General features: G+C 34.1%; 1 protein-coding gene across 6 annotated transcripts in view; it reads right to left on the bottom strand.

The window, feature by feature from the left end:
* LOC114329938 (kinesin light chain) overlaps positions 1–21,208 on the bottom strand; it is a 135,422-nt gene that overhangs the window by 25,504 nt on the left and 88,710 nt on the right. For all 6 annotated transcript variants that reach the window (XM_028279221.2, XM_050648152.1, XM_028279222.2 and 3 more), the window contains 2 exons: positions 14,736–14,962; positions 1,119–1,247 (listed from right to left, as the gene is read on the bottom strand). In XM_028279221.2, coding sequence (XP_028135022.1) covers positions 1,119–1,247; positions 14,736–14,962 — 356 coding nt within the window. The remainder of the gene's footprint in view (positions 1–1,118; positions 1,248–14,735; positions 14,963–21,208) is intronic.

Here is a 21,208-nt window from a genome sequence, read left to right as displayed (position 1 = left end):
ATTTGATTAGAAATTACTGAAAATATTAGAAGGAAGTAAGATTCTTAGAAATTCTCAGTAAGGAATGGTTAATGAATTATCTTTCCATAAGCATCCCCTAGATGCTCAATATTTTTGTCAATATACTGCACAATATTTTTTAATACTGTACAATATATTGATCGTCTGTAGACCACATTGAACGATTGCCCAATATATTGCGTCAATCAACAGGATATTGATTTTTATTGTGCAATATACTAATATTGAAGCGTTTGTGGCCTATATTGCGCTTATATTGGTTCAGTGGTGTTTTATCAATCTTGTGAACATCGTGGTGCGGTTAAAAATATAGCTGCCAAAGCAAAATAGGAAGAAAGAAAGTTTATTATAGAGTGGATCGATGTGTATCGGCCGTTACCGGCTCTGTGGAATGTCAAGACTAAAGATTATAGTAACATAATTTAAAAAAAAAAAAAAAAAATGAACAGTACGGTCAATTGCTCCGATAATATAAACAATATAATCCAGATGAAGACAGTTTTGAAAATCACTCGGTTCAGTAATTCTTATCACCTAATAAATTTTCATGAGTGTACTTATTTCTTTTTTTAAACTATTCCTTCATCCACCTGCGTTTATTTTCCTTCGTCCTTTTTGTAGATACAACTAATACAATAGCCGCACAATTCGCTGGCTTTTTCCACATGTTAACAGCACCAGTTTCAGTTGGGAACTAATTGATTGTGCAATAATATGGTATCGTGTGGGTCGGCCTACTAATATTATTGTACAATGATATTGTACAATGTACAACAGGTCTTCTTGTAACACTGGGACTTAATGATCTGGGACAAATCATAATTCTTGTTTTGCTTGTAAAGAGAAAATATGTCACCAAATTGTATTCAATAAATAATTAAAAATTTAAACTACCAGCGTCAAATTCTTTAAAAATGACAGTGGTACATGTCATATCGAAAAGAATTGCAAAATATAGACGCGTCACAAAAACAAATATTTGTCTAAACTACTACTAATAATGAAAATGAACAGTATCTATTACAATAGAATAATTTAAAATTAATCCTAACTGAAGAACTTATTTGGGCTTATTACACACACTTATTGGAACTCACCTCGTCTCCGTCATACGTCATATCTAAGGATTCTCGAGATCCTCGACGGGAGTTCTTGTCTTTTGCGCTGCCGGGTTTTCGTCTGTCGTCGGTTAAAAGGTTTCTAGAATGTTTTACAATATCCAAAGCCTACAACAAAAAAGTATATGTGTGGATCATGCTACAGCAACCTCAAGAAAAATAATACCACTAAATATATAGTATATAGTTACTACGTATAAAACCCTCTAATAATAAAACATTGTTAACACCCTTGTTTAAAACGTATGTTTCGGTAACAAATGAATCATATAAGTTACTTCTTCTTCTTCTTTGTGTGTCGTGCTTGTTTTCCAGCGTTGGTTATCGTCGTGTTAACAAGTTGATGAAATGTTTCTCGGTCGGCAGCTATATGAAACAATTCCTCGACCGTTCGACCTATCCATTGTCTAATGTTACGCAGCCAAGACAGTTGTTTTCTTCCAACCGAGCGTTTTCCTTCGATTTTGACCTGAATGATCAACCGTAGTAAGCGATATTTATGTCCCCTCATTATATGACCGAAATATTGAACCTTTCTCATTTTTATGACGTTGACGAATTCTCGTTCTTTGTGCATCATCTACAGCGCACGTTCGTCGGGTATGTGTGCTGTCCACGCGATTTTGATCATACGACGGTAACACCACAACTCAAATGCTTCTAATTTGTTGAGATTCTTCATTTTTTGTTGTTCAAGCTTCACATCCATACACCAAAACGTACTCGACGTAGCACTTCAATACTCTTCGATGTGTGGTCAATGACAGACTGCACAATACAGAACGCCAGCTAATAAAGCCTTTTCGTGCAAGTTCTATTCTGGTCGAAATTTCCTCATCACTTTCAACCCTGCAGTCAATCCACCTACCCAGATAATATCCAAAGTGTTCCATCCTTTTAAGGATTTTGTTATCTAATTTTAGTACTAATTCTTCGACCACTATCCATTTTATCTAACAATAAAACACTGAAAACGTTTGTTTTCTATACTTCCACAAAATTTATTACAACTATGTGACTACAGCTGTTTCGGCAGAGTGCCTTTCTCAAGTGATTTAGATTACTATGGGTTTGTCTTTTTAAAATCTTTAACTGAAGAGGTTGAGGAGTGGGGAGCTGCTTGTCTCGAGTTGGTCATTCAGAATTATATCTGTATTTTTTAATTTATTAATTTCCATAGATTCTAATAAAGATAGCTTAAGACTATGTGATAAAGCAGAAGGTACTGGGTTCTTTCTGTGGTGGTGGATAGACTAATTTCAGGGCTTTCTTATGGAGTTTTTGGTTTAAAATTTGTTAATTGTTTGTTGGTTATAGCCATTGTTTACTGTTATTTGTTTAATGATGTTCAGTTTTATCTCGAAGTTATTTTTGGACATGGGAATTTCTGTCAGTCTATGTATCATGCTATGGTAGGCTGCTAATTTGTGGTGTGTAGGATGGGATGATGAATTGTGTATAGTTGTGTCAGTATGGGTAGGTTTATGATATGCGGAGAACTCATGTTTGTTGTGTAGTCTGGTAATTGTTACATCTAGAAAGTGTATGGACTTATTCTGTTCGGTTTCTATTGTAAACTCAATATTACTATGAAGTGAATTAACGTCTGATAGAAATTGGTCAAGTTGCCTGCTAGTTCCTGTAAAGCATACTAGTATATCATCCACGTATCTCCACCAATATAAGAACTGTTTAAATACGGGATGTTTAGAAATTGTTATTTCAAGCTGGTTCATAAATATATCTGATAGCAATGGGCTTAGAGGATTACCCATAATAACCCAGCCTAGAGAATAATAACCCAGCCTAGAGGATAAGCCCATTGCTATCAGATATATTTATGAACCAGCTTGAAACAACAATTTCTAAACATCCCGTATTTAAACAGTTCTTATATTGGTGGAGATACGTGGATGATATACTAGTATGCTTTACAGGAACTAACAGGCAACTTGACCAATTTCTATCATACATTAATTCACTTCATAGTAATATTGAGTTTACAATAGAAACCGAACAGAATAAGTCCATAAACCTTCTAGATGTAACAATTACCAGACTACACAACAAACATGAGTTCTCCGTATATCATAAACCTACCCATACCGACACAGCTATACACAATTCATCATCCCATCCTACACAACACAAATTAGCAGCCTACCATAGCATGATACATAGACTGACAGAAATTCCCATGTCAAAAAATAACTTCGAGATAGAACTGAACATCATTAAACAAATAACAGTAAACAATGACTATAACGAACAAACAATTAACAAAATTTTAAACCAAAAACATAAGAAAGCCCTGAAATTAGTCTATCCACCACCACAGAAACAACCCAGCACCTTCTGTTCTATCACATATACTGGCAAGATAACAACAAAAATAGCCAGATACATAAAAAAGAAAGGAATAACACCAGCTTTCAGAACTAATAACAACTTAAGCAAATATATTAAGAACAGTAAGAGCCGAAAGAGAAAACAACTACAGAGTGGTGTTTACAAACTAACTTGTGGTGACTGTCCGAAAACTTAGATCGGTCAAACTGGCAGACCCTTTGACAAACGGATAGCAGAACACAAAAGGGGCTTTCAACAATAGAAAAACAGACACTTCTACATAGACACTTCACCTTCTAGATCATAATCATTCTTTTAATGAACAGTTTCAAATTTTGCATATTCAAAATAAAGGTCTTAAGCTTAGTTTATTAAAATCTATGGAAATTAATAAATTTAAAAATAGAGATATAATTCTGAATGACCAACTCGAGACAAACAGCTCCCCACTCCCAACCTCTTCAGTTAAAGACTTTAAAAAGACAAACCCATAGTAATCTAAATCACTTGAGAAAGACACTTTGCCGAAACAACTGTAGTCACATAGTTGTAATAAATTTTGTGGAAGTATAGAAAAAAAAAAACGTTTTATTGTTAGATAAAATGAACTTCCATTAAGTAACGGTCGAATCCATCAACTATCCATTTTGTTTTCTTTACGTTGATTGTTAAGCCATTTGCAATACATTCGATGTTTACAGCGATCAACAGGGTTTGGTCTTCCAGACTCTCTGCCATTATGGCAGTGTCATCTACGTATCTGATGCTATTAATTATTTTACCACTGATTTTAACACCTTCGCGACGATTATTTAACGCTTCCTCAAAAACTGGTTCGGTGTAGGCTTTGAACAATGTCGGTGACATAACACATCCCTGTCTGACACCACGCTTAATAGGAACTTAGTCACCATGTAATGTTCCAAATCAATCTAACAGAAAAATGGCAAAAGTACCACAAACAAACGTTTTAAAGTAATCTGTAATCAAGGGCATTCAATGGATTAATTTGAATATAGTGTATAAATAAAAGTCCAAACCAATTTTATAATTTTAACGATAATTGTATGTTGATTTAGAAAAAAATAAACAGCATTCTTCAAAAACATAATTTTCAAATTAAATCTGAAATATATACACTCGGGTGCAAAAAAATCGATCCACTGAAAATTTGGCCATTTTTGATGTCTCGAATTTCCTAAACTTGTTGTCCGATTTAAGTGATTTTTTTACCATGTTATAGCCTTATTCATTATCAATATCTCTGTAATAATATTGTTGCTAGAGAGTTAAACTGTCATTGTATACCGGGTGTACGAATCAAACTGTGTTTTTTTTCAAAGTTCGCATCACCCTGTGGACTATTCTAGAGTTTATAAAATACTGGAATTAAAAACCAACTATAGCCTCAGGTTTTCTTAACATTCTGTTTTTAGATTCATTCACCTATGTTGGATAATAAAAAAGTTGGGTACTTTAACAACTGGCCAAGTTCGTCATCAGTATAGGGTGATTTGAAATAAGTGCGGCAAACTTTAAGGGGTAATTTTACACATTAAAATAATGACAGTTTGCTTTATAATCATATGTCCGCAAACGCTTCGTTTCCGAGATACGGGATGTTCAATTTTTTTTTAAACTGACGATTTATTTATTGCTTTAAAACCAGTTGAGATATGCAAATCAAATTTGGCGGGTTTTAAGACGTAGTTATTGCACATTTTTTGACATACAATTAAGAATTTAATATTCACCATTAGCCGCAAACGGGTATTATGACCGATCATATTACCCGTATGCACGACAATGGTGAATATAAAACTCTTAATTGTATGTCAAAAAATGTGCAATAAATACGTCTTAAAACCCACCAAATTTGATTTGCATATCTTAACTGGTTTTAAAGCAATAAATAAATCGTCAGTTTGTAAAAAAAAAATGAACTATCTCGGAAACGAAGCATTTGCGGACATATGATTATAAAGCAAACTCATTATTTTTTCATGTAAAATAACCCCTTAAAGTTTGTCGCACTTATTTAGAAACACCCTGTGCTGATGACGAACATGGCCAGTTGTTAAACTACCTAACTTTTTTATTATCCAACACAAGCGAATGAATTTAAAAACAGAATGTTAAGGAAACCTGAGGCCATAGTTGGGTTTTAATTTCAGTATTTTATTAATGCTAGGATAGTCCACAGGGTGACGCGAACTTTGAGAAAAAAACAGCGTTTGATTGGTACACCCGATATACAATGACGGTTTACCTGTCTAGCAACAATATTATTACAGCGATATTGTTAATGGATAAGGCTATAACATGGTAAAAAAATCACTTAAATCGGACAACAGGTTTAGGAAATTCGAGACATGAAAAATCACCAAATTTTCAGTGGATCGATTTTTTTGCACCCGAGTGTATTAAACGCAATAAATGAATTGTTTCACCTAATAAGGTAAATTAAAAAGGTAATATTTGCAATAAATATGTAGAAGAAACATAATATTCAGATGGAAAAAAATCAAACAAGCAACTGTAAGCTTTCTCCTTTATCTATTGCTTAATTTAATATAACTACCAGAACAACACAATAAAAGTAAAGGTAAAAGAACTAACTGACCCAATTGAAGTTGGTAATGACATAAGATACGGGGATTCCCTGAGTCCTCTATTGTTCAACCTGATCATGGATGTAATAATAAAAAAAGTAGGAACTAAAAAAGGATACCAAATGGAAGAAAAACAACATAAAATAATCTGCTATGCAGACGACGACGCAATACTAACCTCTCAAGGTGGAGATGATTATTTACAATGTATGCTGCACCAATTTAATATAACCGCTACAAAATTTAACATATTAATTTCCCCAAAAAAGACCAAATGCATGGTTGTAACAGCAAATCTACTACGATGTAAATTAGAGCTAGAAGGTTAGATAATAGAAAAAGTCATGGAGTTTAAATATCTAGGCATCACACACACTATCTAGCTACGGAAAGTTCAAAAGAAAAGTGGAAGATCAAGTGAATAAAGCTAATAGAGCCGAATGTTGCCTGCATGAAACAATATGAAGAAATAAAAATATCGGAGAAGAAATGAAAGACAGAATGCTAGAAAGAGCAGAGATGAAAACCCTTCGAAAAATCGATGGTAAGACACTATGGAATAGAGCTGGAAGTGCACCTATACGGCGGAGATGCAACATTAATAACTTGGCAAAAAACAGAAGAGTCAAATGGAACGACCCCATAAGTAGAATGACAACAAATAGACGGTTCCTCAATAGGAAGACGATCAGTGGCAAGACCCGCAAACGATGGAATGACTATTGTTGTAGAAGAAGATCTATTGCTTATAAAATAATAGTTAAAGTAATAAAACTGATTGGAAAAGGGAGTGATGAAGTAAGCAGTCATTAGATAAGGGGACAATGGAGGCCTAGAATGACAGAATTATAAAAAATAGTGGACATAGGTGACAAAAATTGAATAAGGAAGTAACAATCTTACCCGACATAGAAACATAATAAGATAGAGAAAAGCAGACTGGGCTTGATGAATATACACACAGATCATAAAAAACATCAAAGAGTTTAGAGGACCAAATCTTAACCAACCATGTCCTATCAACAGTTTTAAGCACTACCAGTCTTCTGGGGATGATTGTATCTTTCTAGCCCTAGTACTGCAAGACAAGGACATCCTACTGCCTCACTAACAAAAATATTTTAAGATGATTTTCATCTTACATTCCATTCCGAAAAATGGCGACATATTGGGTCAGCTTTTTGTCCTAAGAGTGGCAAATTTTCTACAAAGGGACCAAAGACATACAGACATATGGGTCTAGCCTCCTTTCTAGTAAAAATATGAATACTCTTATTAAAACCCGCTCTCTACGCAAAAATACTCTTGGAGCTTCAGAATACTGAACTCATAGTAATCACAGTTGTCACTGGACAGGACTCATTCGAATGTCATCTCTACTAAATGGGCAAAGTGGACAGAGCAACATGCAAAATCATCGAAAATACAAACGAAACGAAAAAGATAGAAAAACTTATGATGAAGAAATTTAAGATGATAGATTATATTATCCGATCAATTTTGAAAATATTCAGTGATCATATAGTATTTAAACTAAAAGGGGTAGTTCCCTAGGTTGGCTGTATACCATATAGTTAAACAAACTCTAACATGAAGTAAAACCACTTCTATGTAATAGGTATAGGTATTTACTAAAATTTTAAAAAATTCCAATGGATTGAATACAATAGGTTCATTCAGAACGTTTTCGGACCTATCAGTTCATCATCAGTGAATTCATATGTACTTGCTAACTAGCCCCAGAACCAAAAAATTGTTGTACTTATAATTCAATCTACATTATAGTACTGTAAAATTGAAAAGGCTAAACGCCGATGTTAAAAGATTACCTCCAGGAACATGGTGAAACTCTAAACGAGAACCCTAACCAACCATCTTGGGCCAACGAGGTTTGCCAAGTGTCAAAAGTTTTTCAAACTTTTGACACTTCGCAGACTTGTTTCAAAAGTCTGTCAAGTGTCAAACTTTTGACACTTGGCAGACCTCGTTCCATTGGAATTTTTTTTTAAATTTTAGTAAATATACCTATTACATAGAAGTGGTTTTACTTCATGTTAGAGTTTGTATAGTATTTACTTCGTACGTATTTTTTCAACATGATATTGAAAATATTACCAACTGAAAATTGTATTCATGCTAAAAATATCTACATCTGAGATTCATTATCATTTTTAATTTGGTCTATAGAAATATCAAATTTTACTAAAAAACTAAAAATGTCATATCCAAAAATATCGTGCGATACACTGAATATTTTACTTACTTGGCCCGTCAGTTCCTAAAAAATTACGCTTTATTAGAATAAACAGCATATCCGATATCAAATTGGCGAAATACATGTAATATGCGATTCATTTAGAGGTACTTTTTTTGATGGGAGATCGTGCATGAATCGTATCACTTGAAGTTACGTTTTTGTTCAATATTGTTTGACATTTCATCATGGAAAGACTTAGCCCGGCACAACTTCTAAAAATTATTCAACTGCATTACGAAAATGGGCTTCCTACGAGGAATGTGTCTCGTTAGCTTAGAGCAAATTATGGTCCATATAATTGGCCTACCGAACGCACAGTTCGCTATACCATCAGTAAGTTTGACACCCAGTTTTCATTATTGGACAACACACGCGACCAACTAGATTACATTCAGCATGCACTAAAGAAAATATAGCGGCGGCAGCAGTTATTATATGCGAAAACAATGAAGATTCGATTCGTCGCCGTTTTCAATAGCTTCACTTGTCGTATGCATTAACTTGGTGTATTTTACGTACGGATCTTGCTTTAAAATCATGCAAAACTCAATTTCAGTTGATAAGCTTGCAGAAGATTCACGGTTTTCGAAAAAATTGTTTTCCGATAAGGTCCATTTTTGGCTTAATATGTACGTGAATAAATAAGTCCTATTTGGGGTGATAAGCAACCCTCAAAGGTTCAAGAGTTGCCACAACATCCAGGAACAACAACTTTTTGGTGTGGTTTATGGGCCGGCGGAATCGTCGGTCTATATTCCTTATTATTACCTGTTATTGCGCCGTAATTACAGACTATTTGGTGCCTGATATTGAAACTCGTGGTCTCGACGACATTTGGTTCCAACTAGATGGCACCACTTACCATACTGCCCGTGAAAGCATGGCTTTACTGCGAGAACAATACGGTAATATATTACAATATACACTAAGCACCAAAATTAACGCACCACCTTAAAAATGGGACATTTTTGATGTCACGTATTTCCTAAACCTGTTGTCCGATTTTAGTGATTTTTTTTAATATGTTATAGCTTTATTCTTCAATAATATCGATGTAATAATATTGCTGCTAAAAAGATAAGTGTCATTTTATACCGGGTGTAACAATGATAGTGTGCTTTTTCCTCAAAGTTTGGAACACCCTGTGGAATATTTTGGCGTATATAAAATATTGAAATTAAAACTCAACTGTAGCCTTACGCTTTCTTAACATTATGATTTTTGATTCACTAGCTTATGTTGGATAATAAAAAAAGTTAGGTACTTTAACAACTAGCCATGTTCTTCATCAATACAGGGTGTTTCTAAATAAGTGCGACAAACTTTAAGGGGTAATTCTGCATAAAAAATAATGAACATTTGCTTTATAAACATATGTCCGCAAATGCTTCGTTTCCAAGATACGGGATGTTGAATTTTTTCTTACAAACTGACGATTTATTTATTGCTATAAAACCGGATGAGATATGAAAATGAAATTTGGTAGGTTTTAAGAGGTAGTTATTGCGTATTGTTTGGCATACAATTAAGAATTTTATATTCACCATTGGCGTGCATACGGATCATATCACCCGTATGCACGCCAATGGTGAATATAAAATTCTTAATTGTATGCCAAAAAATGCGCAATAACTACCTCATAAAACCTACCAAATTTCATTTGCATATCGCAATCGATTTTAGAGCAATAAATAAATCGTCAGTTTGTAAGAAAAAATTTAACATCCCGTATCTAGAAAACGAAGCATTTGCGGACATATGTTTATAAATCAAACGGTCATTATTTTTTCATGCCGAATTACTCCTTAAAGTTTGTCGCACTTATTTAGAAACACCCTGTATTGATGAAGAACGTTGCTAGTTGTTAAAGTGCCTAACTTTTTTATTATCCCACATAAGCTAATGAATCAAAAAGTATAATGTTAAGAAAGCATAAGGCTACAGTTGAGTTTTAATTTCAATATTTTATATACGCCAAAATATTCCACAGGGTGTTCCAAACTTTGAGGAAAAAACACACTATCATTGTTACACCCGGTATACAATGACACTTATCCGTTTAGCAACAATATTATTACATCGATATTCTTCAAGAATAAAGCTATAACATATTAAAAAAATCACTAAAATCGGACAACAGGTTTAGGAAATACAAGACAACAATAATGTCCCATGTTTAAGGTGGTGCGTTAATTTTGGTGCTTAGTGTATTACAATATATTATACAATAATTTATTTCATGCTTCGCACCAGTGAACTGGCCGCCTAAATCCTGTGACATAACACCTCTAGACTTTTTCCTTTGGGTCTACCTAAAGTCCAAAGTCTACATGAATAAACCGGCCAAGATTGAGGCATTGGATGCCAATGAGTGCGTTCGGACGACCACAGCGGCTGGACAGCTGAGTAAGCAGTAGCGTTTTGACGACACCGCTGGAAGTCAGCCGCTGAGAGATTTACTAATCTTTCCCTATCAGCGCTGGATACAACCACTCAGCCGATTTCTGCTGACAGTCAGCCGCTGTGGTCGTCCAAACGCAACCATTATTACTCGGGTCATTGGTCAAATACCAATCGAAATGCTCGAACGCGTCGTAGAGAATGGACAGCCTAAGTCTGACGTCACAAAATTGGGAGGAGCTTATATTGGCTCCAAACAATTTTGATTGTAACGTTAAATGGTCATAAGGAATTTTTCATTTATGTGCTTTGTGTGGCAAAATAAGACTTCATTTACGTATTTCGTTAAAGAAACGTGTTAATTAAGAGATTTTTATTCGTTTTTGCTCAGGTGGTTTTTATTCCTTAGTGATTGAAAATAAACATAACCTCAACACTGTTTACGTTCTAATCATTGCATTAAATTAACTCACCTGGGCCAAAACGAATAAAAATCTCTTAATTGGCACGTTTCTTTAACTAAATACCTAAATGAAAAGTCGTATTTTGTCACACAAAACACGTAAACAATAAATTAAAAATTCCTTACGAGTGTTTAACATTATAAACAAAATTGTTTGGAGCCAAATATAAGATCCTCCAAATTTTGTGACGTCAAGACTTAGGATGTTCATTGGAACTTCAGAATAGAAGTTAACCACAGTCACGGCAAACATTTACAAGAACTTATCTTTAAGAAGTAATTCTAAAGAATGGTTCTTGTGTATGATAATAAAGATTTTCAAATAGAAATAATTTTCTTCAATGTTTTTTCTGTTTGAAAAAAGTACTTCTAAATGAATAACTGGTTACAAACACCGAAAGGGGTGATAACATAAATGTCTAAAGGAGTGAGTTCATGAGAAAATAACTAGAAAGGCCTGAATTCTTTTTAGTATCTCTTATTTAAATCAAATATAACATTTTATTTCGCAAAGGACTAGGAGCGCGTGAAGCTTCATTTAATATAGGTACTAATACAAAGGTGCCAGGACTTCAATCAAGATATGTGTGTTTTATTGACTAGTGTAAAGCAATCAACAAAATACGACATGAACAATTATTATTAATGCATGTCCTGAAGTCAAAGAGAATAGACTATAATTACCTCAGGATTATATCGAACGTATACTATAAGCAGCGAGCAAAAGTACGTGTTAACTAATAGCTATCACAGGAAATTGAAATCAGGGGTGAGAAAGGGATGCGTGTTGTCGCCAGTTCTTTTTTAAGCCTACTCTGAAGAGTTCCTTAAAAAAGATCTTGAGGGTGAAACAGCTGAAATAAAGGTAAATGGAGTTTAAAATATATGCGTATTTTAGCCTGTCATTTTAGAAGAAAATATTGAGGATCTTCAGAGGCTGGAGACCAGAATAGCGGAGTGCTAACTTGCTCCTACAAGTGAGTTTAACAATGAACGTCAAGCAAACAAAATTTATGAGAATATCGAAAACTCTAAGAGTTTTCGATACGTTTAGAGTTAGGTTAGATTTGAAGTTAAAGCTAAGAGTTACCCAAGTAGCACAATAAAAACATTTTAGTTTTCTTTAAGGCTTATAAAGGTTTTATTGTGGTACATAAGAAGATAATGGTTATAAAGTTACATTGTAGATATACTGCCAGAATTTAAAACTGTAAAGCATTTGTCGCTAGTTTTAAAGTATCTAATAAAAGTATCAAATAAGACTAATTAATCTTAATAGATAATTTGTCTTATTGTAGTTTTAAAATGGTTTATTTTTAGTTCACTTTAAAACTAATCAGTTTTATGAAGAACTTCCGGACTGTTTGGTTTTATTAGATTCTAGTTTGTGACCTTTTAGTTTTATTGCAGTTTTAAAGATTCTCCTAATATGACTAATAAAACCTATTATTAAAACTACTTGATCTTAAGGGCCGATTGTTCGAACGCTAATCAACAATGATCATTATCAAATATTTAATTACTGTCACCAACTGTCAATGTCAACTTTGTTTGGGTTGCTGAAAACATAATTGATTACAATTATGAAATTACTTAATCAACTATGTTAATAATTGTTATGTTAATTGATTAACTAATCTCATAATTTTAATCAATTATGTTTTCAGCAACCCAATAAAACTTGACATTGACAGTTTTGGTACCAGTAATTAAATATTTGATAGTGATCATTGTTGATTAGCGTTCGAACAACCGGCCCTTAGACTATTATGTCAGTAAATCATACGCTTTAAAACTATATTTTTTAGTTTTCTTTAAAGTTGCCTTTTTAAAAGCAATTATTAGGCTATATTAAAACCAAACGTTCTTAACTGAATCAATTTGGTTATCGTAAAGACTTAACTATACTTCTTGTTAGGAACAATAAAACTCATCCCCTCTTCTTTCATGTCCAAAATGGTCGGCCATTTGTTTTAGAGCGAAACAGTGGTGTAGTGTGTTGTAAAAAGTGGAAGTACAGGTAGTATGGAAGAAATAAGTCACAAGTACTTAAAATATAAACGAACTGGTCATTACGGCTTATTTTTCAAAGAACACACAGCACTACGACGCCTCGATTTTAGGGTTAGTTTCACATTAAAACTTAGTGGCATTATTGACAGCAGCATTAAAACCAAACGGTTTTAATTCCAAGGCAACCTTGCTTTTATGTAGGATATATGCTCTTGGAAAGGTATAAAATAAAACCTATTGATCCTAACAATGGTCTGTCGATAGACTAAATAGTTTTATTTGGTTTTCGGCCATATTGCTTTCTGGAGATGCTGAAAGCCATGATACATTACAATATAAGGATTACATAAAAATTATAAATAAGCGAAGATATAAATTCAATTTATTTTAACATTAAAACATTAAAATTGTAGATACAATTATTTTTCTTTCAAATTAATATTTTTCGGATTTAAATTGTTTTATTATTATTTTTTTAATCGCCAAAAGTCAGCAATTTTAGGGCGCGTGAGTTATTTAGACTTATTTTTGTTAACGTTATCAATAAAGTTGGGTGCGCAAGAGTTTTTCTACCTTGACAGTCCGAAATAACCAAGTATTTTTTATTATTTTATGGTTACAAAACGTATCTACCTATCATAACACATGCAAAAATTTGTTGGCCTATATGGAGTATACCCATGGGTTTAAAGAATAATTTAATATGGTAAATTGTCTTTAAAAGTCTCCATTTAAGAAACCTTTTTAAGTTTGCTATAAAACTGCCTGCACTTAAAGTGTCTTTTAACATGGTTTTAAAAGCACCTTCACAGCAGCTTTAAAACCAGTTGCTTAAGAAAACAAAGTTTTAAGAAGGTTTTTATTTTTGATTTTTTTTACCTCTTTCAGCGAGGGCCCTTTTATGCTGAAAGCGGTTTCATTGCAACCTTAAGGTTTACTTAAAAACCAATTGGTTTTAATTTTAGTTTTATTCTATAGTTTTAAAGCATCCTTAAAAGACTTAATAAACCCGTTCGGTGCTACTTGGGTGGGTTGGCTAGGTGCTACGTTTTCTCGACTTTGTTTTATGGAACGGAAGCTTGGACCTTGAATGCGGCATCAATGAAAAAACTAGAATAATTCGAGCTGGGGGGTGTACAGAAGAATTCTAAAAATATCGTGGACAGAACACGTCACAAACAAAGAGGTTCTGAGAAAGATGAATAAAGAAATGGAAATCTAAAATAGCATTAAAACAAGAAAATTGGAATTTTTCGGACATATTACACGGGGAGAGAGACAACTTGCTCCAATTGATTATGCAGAGAAAGATTCAAGGGAAAAGAATAGGGAGACGAATAATATCGTGGCTGCGCAATCTGTGAGAATGGTACGGATGTACATCAACTGAACTTTCCAAAGCAGCCGTCTCTAAAGTCAGAATAGCTATGATGACTGCCGACCTCCGTCGCGAAGATGACACTTGAAAGGATAATATTTTAAACAAAAAACAGACTACTTACCTCTTTTCGACTGCGCAGAGCACAATCTTCTAAAGTTTCGGCAGCCTCATATTTGCCTTGACGTCTATATAAGGCGCCAAGATTTTTAAGAGTCGTTGTTACGGTGGGGGAATCTACTTTCGCCGCTTTGTGCCATCCGCCGTATTCTCCATACGGTACGTTTTCCTTGTTTTTCGCCTTGTTTTCTTCACGTTCTTCAGCTACTTGCCAAATAGGTTTGTTTTCACCTAAAATTGGATATAAAATTTTCACATTACGAACGCACCGATGTTGTACACCAAACTTAAATTACAAAGAAACATTTAGTCCTGCCGCCAGGGGGGGTACAACAGCCTCCTTTATTGAGATGGACTTACCCAAGTTTTTTTTTATGTATTTTGACCCGTAGAACACGAATTTTTTGGGTAACAGTTGATCCGGATGTCGATAAGATTGTTATAAACAAAGAAATTGAGGAATTACATTAACAGCGATTTCTTGCAAAACAAAACATTTTTTTTTGGTCATTCTAAGCAAAAAATGTCCTTACAAGTTTTTTCGTAGTTCTTACAAAATATTGCATATTCTGAACCCAAATAACTTTTGATTTAAAAGAAAATAGCAATTCTGCTTACCGCATTTGAAAGTTAAAGTCAAATTATATCGGTATTAATTATTTGCATTGCTAAAAAATTTTTTTTTATTGTTAAACAAAGCTGTAAACACATAGTGTTTGAGTGATGTTTTCAATGATCTCCCATTTAAAATCGATGAGTAGGTAGAGTAGTACAATGTTAATAACATCAGATACGCAGATGACACCGCCATAATGGCAGAGAGTCTGGAAGACCAAACCTTGTTGATCGCTGTAAACATCGAATGTATTACAAAGGGCTATTACAAAGGACGCAAAGAAAACAAAATGGATGGTGGTCGGAAAAATTAATATCGAAGACTCAGTACTAAAATTAGATAACAAAATCCTAGAAAGGGTGGAACACTTTAGATATTTGGGTAGCTGGATTGACTGAAAGGTGGAAAGTGATAAGGAAATTTCGACCAGAATAGAATTTGCACGAAAAACTTTATTAGCTGTATTATGCAGTAGAAGTCTGTCATTGACCACACGTCTAAGAGTATTGAAGTACTACTAGTCCAGAAAGCCACTGCGCATCCGCTAGGAAAAATACTCTGATTCGGATTTTTTGCACAATCTTACTCAAAAAGGACTCCTTTTAACAAATTTGCATGTTGCCAGGACCAAAAGGTGGTCAAAAATTTTTTAAACGTTTTTTTTTGTTTTTTTTTTCTAAAATTATTTTTTTTTGCATGGAAAAAAGTTTTTTTTAGGTTTTTTGGATCATTCCAAACAGAAAAGGTCTTTAGTGACTTTTCTCTAAAAATGATAGTTTTTGACATATAAGCGATTAAAAATTGAAAAATTGCGAAATCGGCCATTTTTAACCCTCAAATACTATGTGAAAAACTGAAAATTTGAATGTTGCCAAGGTAGGTAGATATTCTTTAAACATCGATTGATGAAATCCCGAAGAGTTTTTTGCAATACAATATTCAAAACTCCTTTGTTTTTTAATTGCGAATCAAGCGTGCGCGACACTATTTTCCACCGACAGTATGGTGCAAATGAAAGGAATAAATTCGTTATTTCGTAAACCGGCGACTTTAAGGAAAAATCCCGAAACCGGTCGATTTTTATTTTTAAGTTATGAGATTGTGGCATATATGGTATACTAGTGACGTCATCCATCTGGACGTGATGACGTAATCGATGATTTTTTTAAACGAGAATAGGGGTCGTGTACTAGCTCATTTGAAAGGTTCTTCAATTTTCTATTCAGCAATATAAACATTTACATAATTATTTATACAGGGTGTCCAAAAATTTTTTATTAAATTAAATTATTTGACAAAAAAAGAAGTAGAAGGACACCCTGTATAAATAATTATGTAAATGTTTACATTACTGAATAGAGAATTAAAGAACCTTTCAAATGAGCTACCACACGACCCCTATTCTCATTTAAAAAAAATCATCGATTACGTCATCACGCCCAGACGGATGACGTCACTAGTGTACCATATATGCCACAATATCATAACTTAAAAATAAAAATCGACCTGTTTCGGGATTTTTCCTTAAAGTCGCCGGTTTACGAAATAACGAATTTATTCCTTTCATTTGCACCATAGTGTCGGTGGAAAATAGTGTCGCGCACGCTTGATTAGCAATTAAAAAACAAAGGAGTTTTGAATATTGTATTGCAAAAAACTCTTCGGGATTTCATCAATCGATCTTTAAAGAATATCCACCTACCTTGGCAACATTCAAATTTTCAGCTTTTCACAGAGTTTTTGAGGGTTAAAAATGGCCGATTTCGCAGTTTTTAAATTTTTAATCGCTTATATGTCAAAAACTATCATTTTTAGAGAAAAGTCACTAAAGACCTTTTCTGGTTGGAATGATCCAAAAAACCTAAAAAAACTTTTTTCCATGCAAAAAAAATAATTTTAGGAAAAAAACAAAAAAAAACGTTTAAAAAATTTTTGACCACCTTTTGGTCCTGGCAACATGCAAATTTGTTAAAAGGAGTCCTTTTTGAGTAAGGTTGTGCAAAAAATCCGAATCAGAATATTTTTCCTAGCGGATGCGCAGTGGCTTTCTGGACTATACGTCTGGTCCGTTTTGTTCTATGGATGTGAAACTTGGACAACAAAAGTGAAGAAGTTACCGTCGCATGCTCAGAATCCCGTGGACAGCACACATATCCAAACAACGTGTGCTGCAGACCATGCAAAAAGAGCGAGAATTGGTCAACGTCATGAAAATGAGAAAGGTTCAATACTTCGGTTCAATGAGAGGACCTAAATATCGCTCACTCCGGCTGATCATTGTTGGAAGAAAACAACTGTCCTGGCTGCGTAACATTAGACAATGGACAGGTTGAACGGTCGAGGAATTGTTTGATATAGCTGCCGACCGAGAAACATTTCATCAGCTTGTTAATACGGCGATAGCCAACGCTTGAAAACAAGCACGACACACAAAGAAGAAGGGTACCAAAACAAGGCATACGAATATTGAAAGGTATTCAATGGAATTCTGCAAGGTTTTGCTAAAGGTTGAAGTCTTGTAGTGTGCAAGAGAAATTAATGTGATGTCTTTCGAACTGAAGCAGATCAATATGTGCACAGATAGTTAAGCATGGGAACTGTCATAAGCTCTAAGTTGGATTTTAGGCTACGTAATGGAATATATGGCAATGAAAGAGCTGATAATGCGCTTGCCAGAAGGGCATCAGCTACAAAATCTTTCGGTCCAAACCGGCCTTGGATGTGCCAAAAAGTAAAAAATATATTTGGTGAAATACATGGCAAATGTCCTGGAATAGGTATGATGAAGTGTACAATAAGACAACCGGTTGTAGTGCGACCGGTCTACAACAGACGGCTTTCATGAAAAAAAAGCAGTTACAAAAATCTGAAGGTCCAGACGAAGCTGAATCAAAGACGTAGATAAAGTCAGTAGTAATAATGGCCTAATTGACAATCTCTGGGAAAACAGTTTAATCAGAATCAGTGAATGGAAAAAGTTAACTTCTGACATTATGCCAACTGTTTTGTAAAAATATTTTTATTTATTGTAGTTTTATTTTAATGCTTTTTTTTACAGAAGGGCAAAACTACAACTTAACACTTTATTATGTAACTCTACTTTGTGATATATTTAATTAATTTTGAAATTTTGATTACTGCTTTGCTCATTGTATAATATGTTATATTACCCATTATCAGTATACACAACTAAACTTATATGGAATCACCATGTATTTGAAAGTAATATTTATTTCTTAAAAAAAATGTTATTGTTGCCAAGAATAAAGGTTTTTATTGAAAATAAACAAATCTATAAGACAATCAGATATTGTAGCTCGGTACAGTATAGGTTATTTACTTGAGTTGCAAATTGAACGACAATAAATAAAGTAATTTTTGCGTCCAAAAACGAAAATATGCCTCATGTGGGGTTATATAACTTACAACGGGGAAAGATTATTGGTCTTGTGGAACAAGTAATGTTCTCAGATGGACATAGCTGTAGAGCTAGGCGTAACACAGGGCGTTCTGTCGAAATCTATGCTAGGTAACAGGAACTAGGAAAGCTCAAAAATAAAGCAAGGGAAAGTCGCCAAAAAGTAATAACGGCTCTCAACGATCGTTTAATTGTCCAATCAGCTGGAAGACACCCAACCATTTCTCACCTGCAGCTCCAAAGGCAGCTTTTGGAAGTTACAGGTGTAACTGTTTCAGTTGAAACGATAAGAAGAAGAGTTCGGTGCCAAGAAGTATTGGGACCGTGCAAGTTCGGCAAAGCGACCCCTATTTCTACGCTCTATACTAAAATTCGCACTTTTAATTATATTGGCCAGTTATATTAGTCCTGGTTACTGGATAATTGTCAAGGCCATAGTCCAAAAAAATAATAAGAAGAAAAAATAAGATTCAGGTTATGTTATGAAAACGTCAACAATTGTATGTAGTAAATAAAATTAGTTATTAAAATGCAGTACTGCAAGCAAAATAAAATTCATTAAATTTACCTTTATACAGGGTGTCCAGAAACTCTACCGACAAACAAAGACAGGAGATTCTTCACATAATTTTAAGATAATTTGACCCAATTCACTTAGTACGAAAATGCTTCCTAAGGGAACTAGAGTTCTTTGAAGATGGCGTCTTGTAATTAGTTTTTCTTAAATACCTCTAGAACGCTTCTATTTAGAAAAACAAAAATTGGTACGCGTATTTATCTTCAAGATATAAATCTAATCCATCCATTGCAAATTTCTAGTACTGATCATAGGCGTACGTTTTGGGTAGGGCAACGGTTATTTTATCGCATAACTTTTTTATCTTTAACTTTTATGCATTTGTGATACTGGATTATTAAATTTTGAAGTATGCTAGTACTAAAAGGTACTCTTGTTTTAAATCGGTAGGACACACCGTTTTCTAGAAAAATCCGTTTAAAAATTTTTCGCTTTCTGAATTAAAAAAAAAATTCAAAAAAAAAACTGTCTAGAAAGACGAAAACTGGTGCATTTATTTATATTCCAGAGATAAATCGATTTCATTAATTGCGAATTTCTAGTACTGGTCATAGGCGTTCGTTTTGGGTAGGTCAACAGTTATTTTATAGCATAACTTTTTGTCTTGAATTTCCGAGCATTTTTGACACTAGATGATTAAATTATGAGGTATTCGAGTACTAAAAGTTACTCTTACTTTATGTTGGTAAATACTTCGTTTTTTGTTGAAAAGTTCTTTCAATTTTTTTTCGAATTCCAAAAACGAAAAACTTTCAAATCGATTTTTCTAGAAAACGGTGTGTCCTACCGACTTAAAGCAGGAGCACCTTTTAGTACTAGAATACCTCACAATTTAATAATCCGGTGTCAAAAATGCATAAAAGTTAAGGGCAAAAAAGTTATGCGATAAAATACCCGTTGCTCTACCCAAAACGGACGCCTATGACCGGTCCTAGAAATTTGCAATGGATGGAATCGACTCATCTCTGAAAAGTAAATATGCATACCAATTTTCGTTTTTCTAAATAGAAGGCTTCTGGAGGTATTTAAGAAAAACTAATTTCATGACGCCATCTTCAAAGAGCTCTAGCTCCCTTAAGAAGCATTTTCGGACTAGGTGAATTGGGTTAAATTGTCTTAAAATTATCTGAGGAATCTCCTGTCTTCGTTTGTCGGTAGAGTTTCTGGACACCCTGTATAATAATTGCATATCATATCAATATTGTGGAGCAATATATAATTTTTCTGCTTCATTGACAGAATGAATTATTTAAGATAGTTGCAATATGTCTCCGCGACTCGCGCAGGGTCGTTTCTCGTTTCCCCTTCCAAGTACTTGCACACCGCGAATACAGCAGGAGACAGTTATGGGATCCCGAGGTATCCAGGCAGCACAAGATTGATCGCCTAAATTGGTGTCTTCATCACCAAAACTGTAACATTGGGAATTGACAAAATGTGCTATTTTCAGAAAAAGTCAGGATTTGTGTAAAATCAGATGACCCACGAAATCGTGTACTTAGAGGTCGAGGAAGGCAAGCACGAACGGAAACTATCAGCTTTCCTCACAAATAGGGGGAGTGTAATGTTCTGGAGAGGAATTGTGATCCGTAAAAAAAACTCCTTTAATTTTCATCCAATCAACTTTAACTGCTCACAGGTATGTTGATAACATAGTTAGGTTCTGGAGAGGTGCAACAGGAGAAAATTTAATTTTCTTGCATGATAATGGACCTCCACATACCATGAGAGTGAGTAGAGACATCATTGAAGCAGAAGATATCCCTTGTTTGGAGTGGCCTGCTTGCTCACCCGAGCTTAACCCTATAGAGTATTTGTGGGATATGCTTAAAAAATTAGAGTTCGCCGGAATAATCCACAAAACAC

This window comes from Diabrotica virgifera, chromosome 4 (genome assembly GCF_917563875.1).
Source record: "Diabrotica virgifera virgifera chromosome 4, PGI_DIABVI_V3a".
Taxonomy (NCBI): Eukaryota; Metazoa; Arthropoda; class Insecta; order Coleoptera; family Chrysomelidae; genus Diabrotica; species Diabrotica virgifera.
This window is presented reverse-complemented; position numbering and strand designations above follow the sequence as displayed.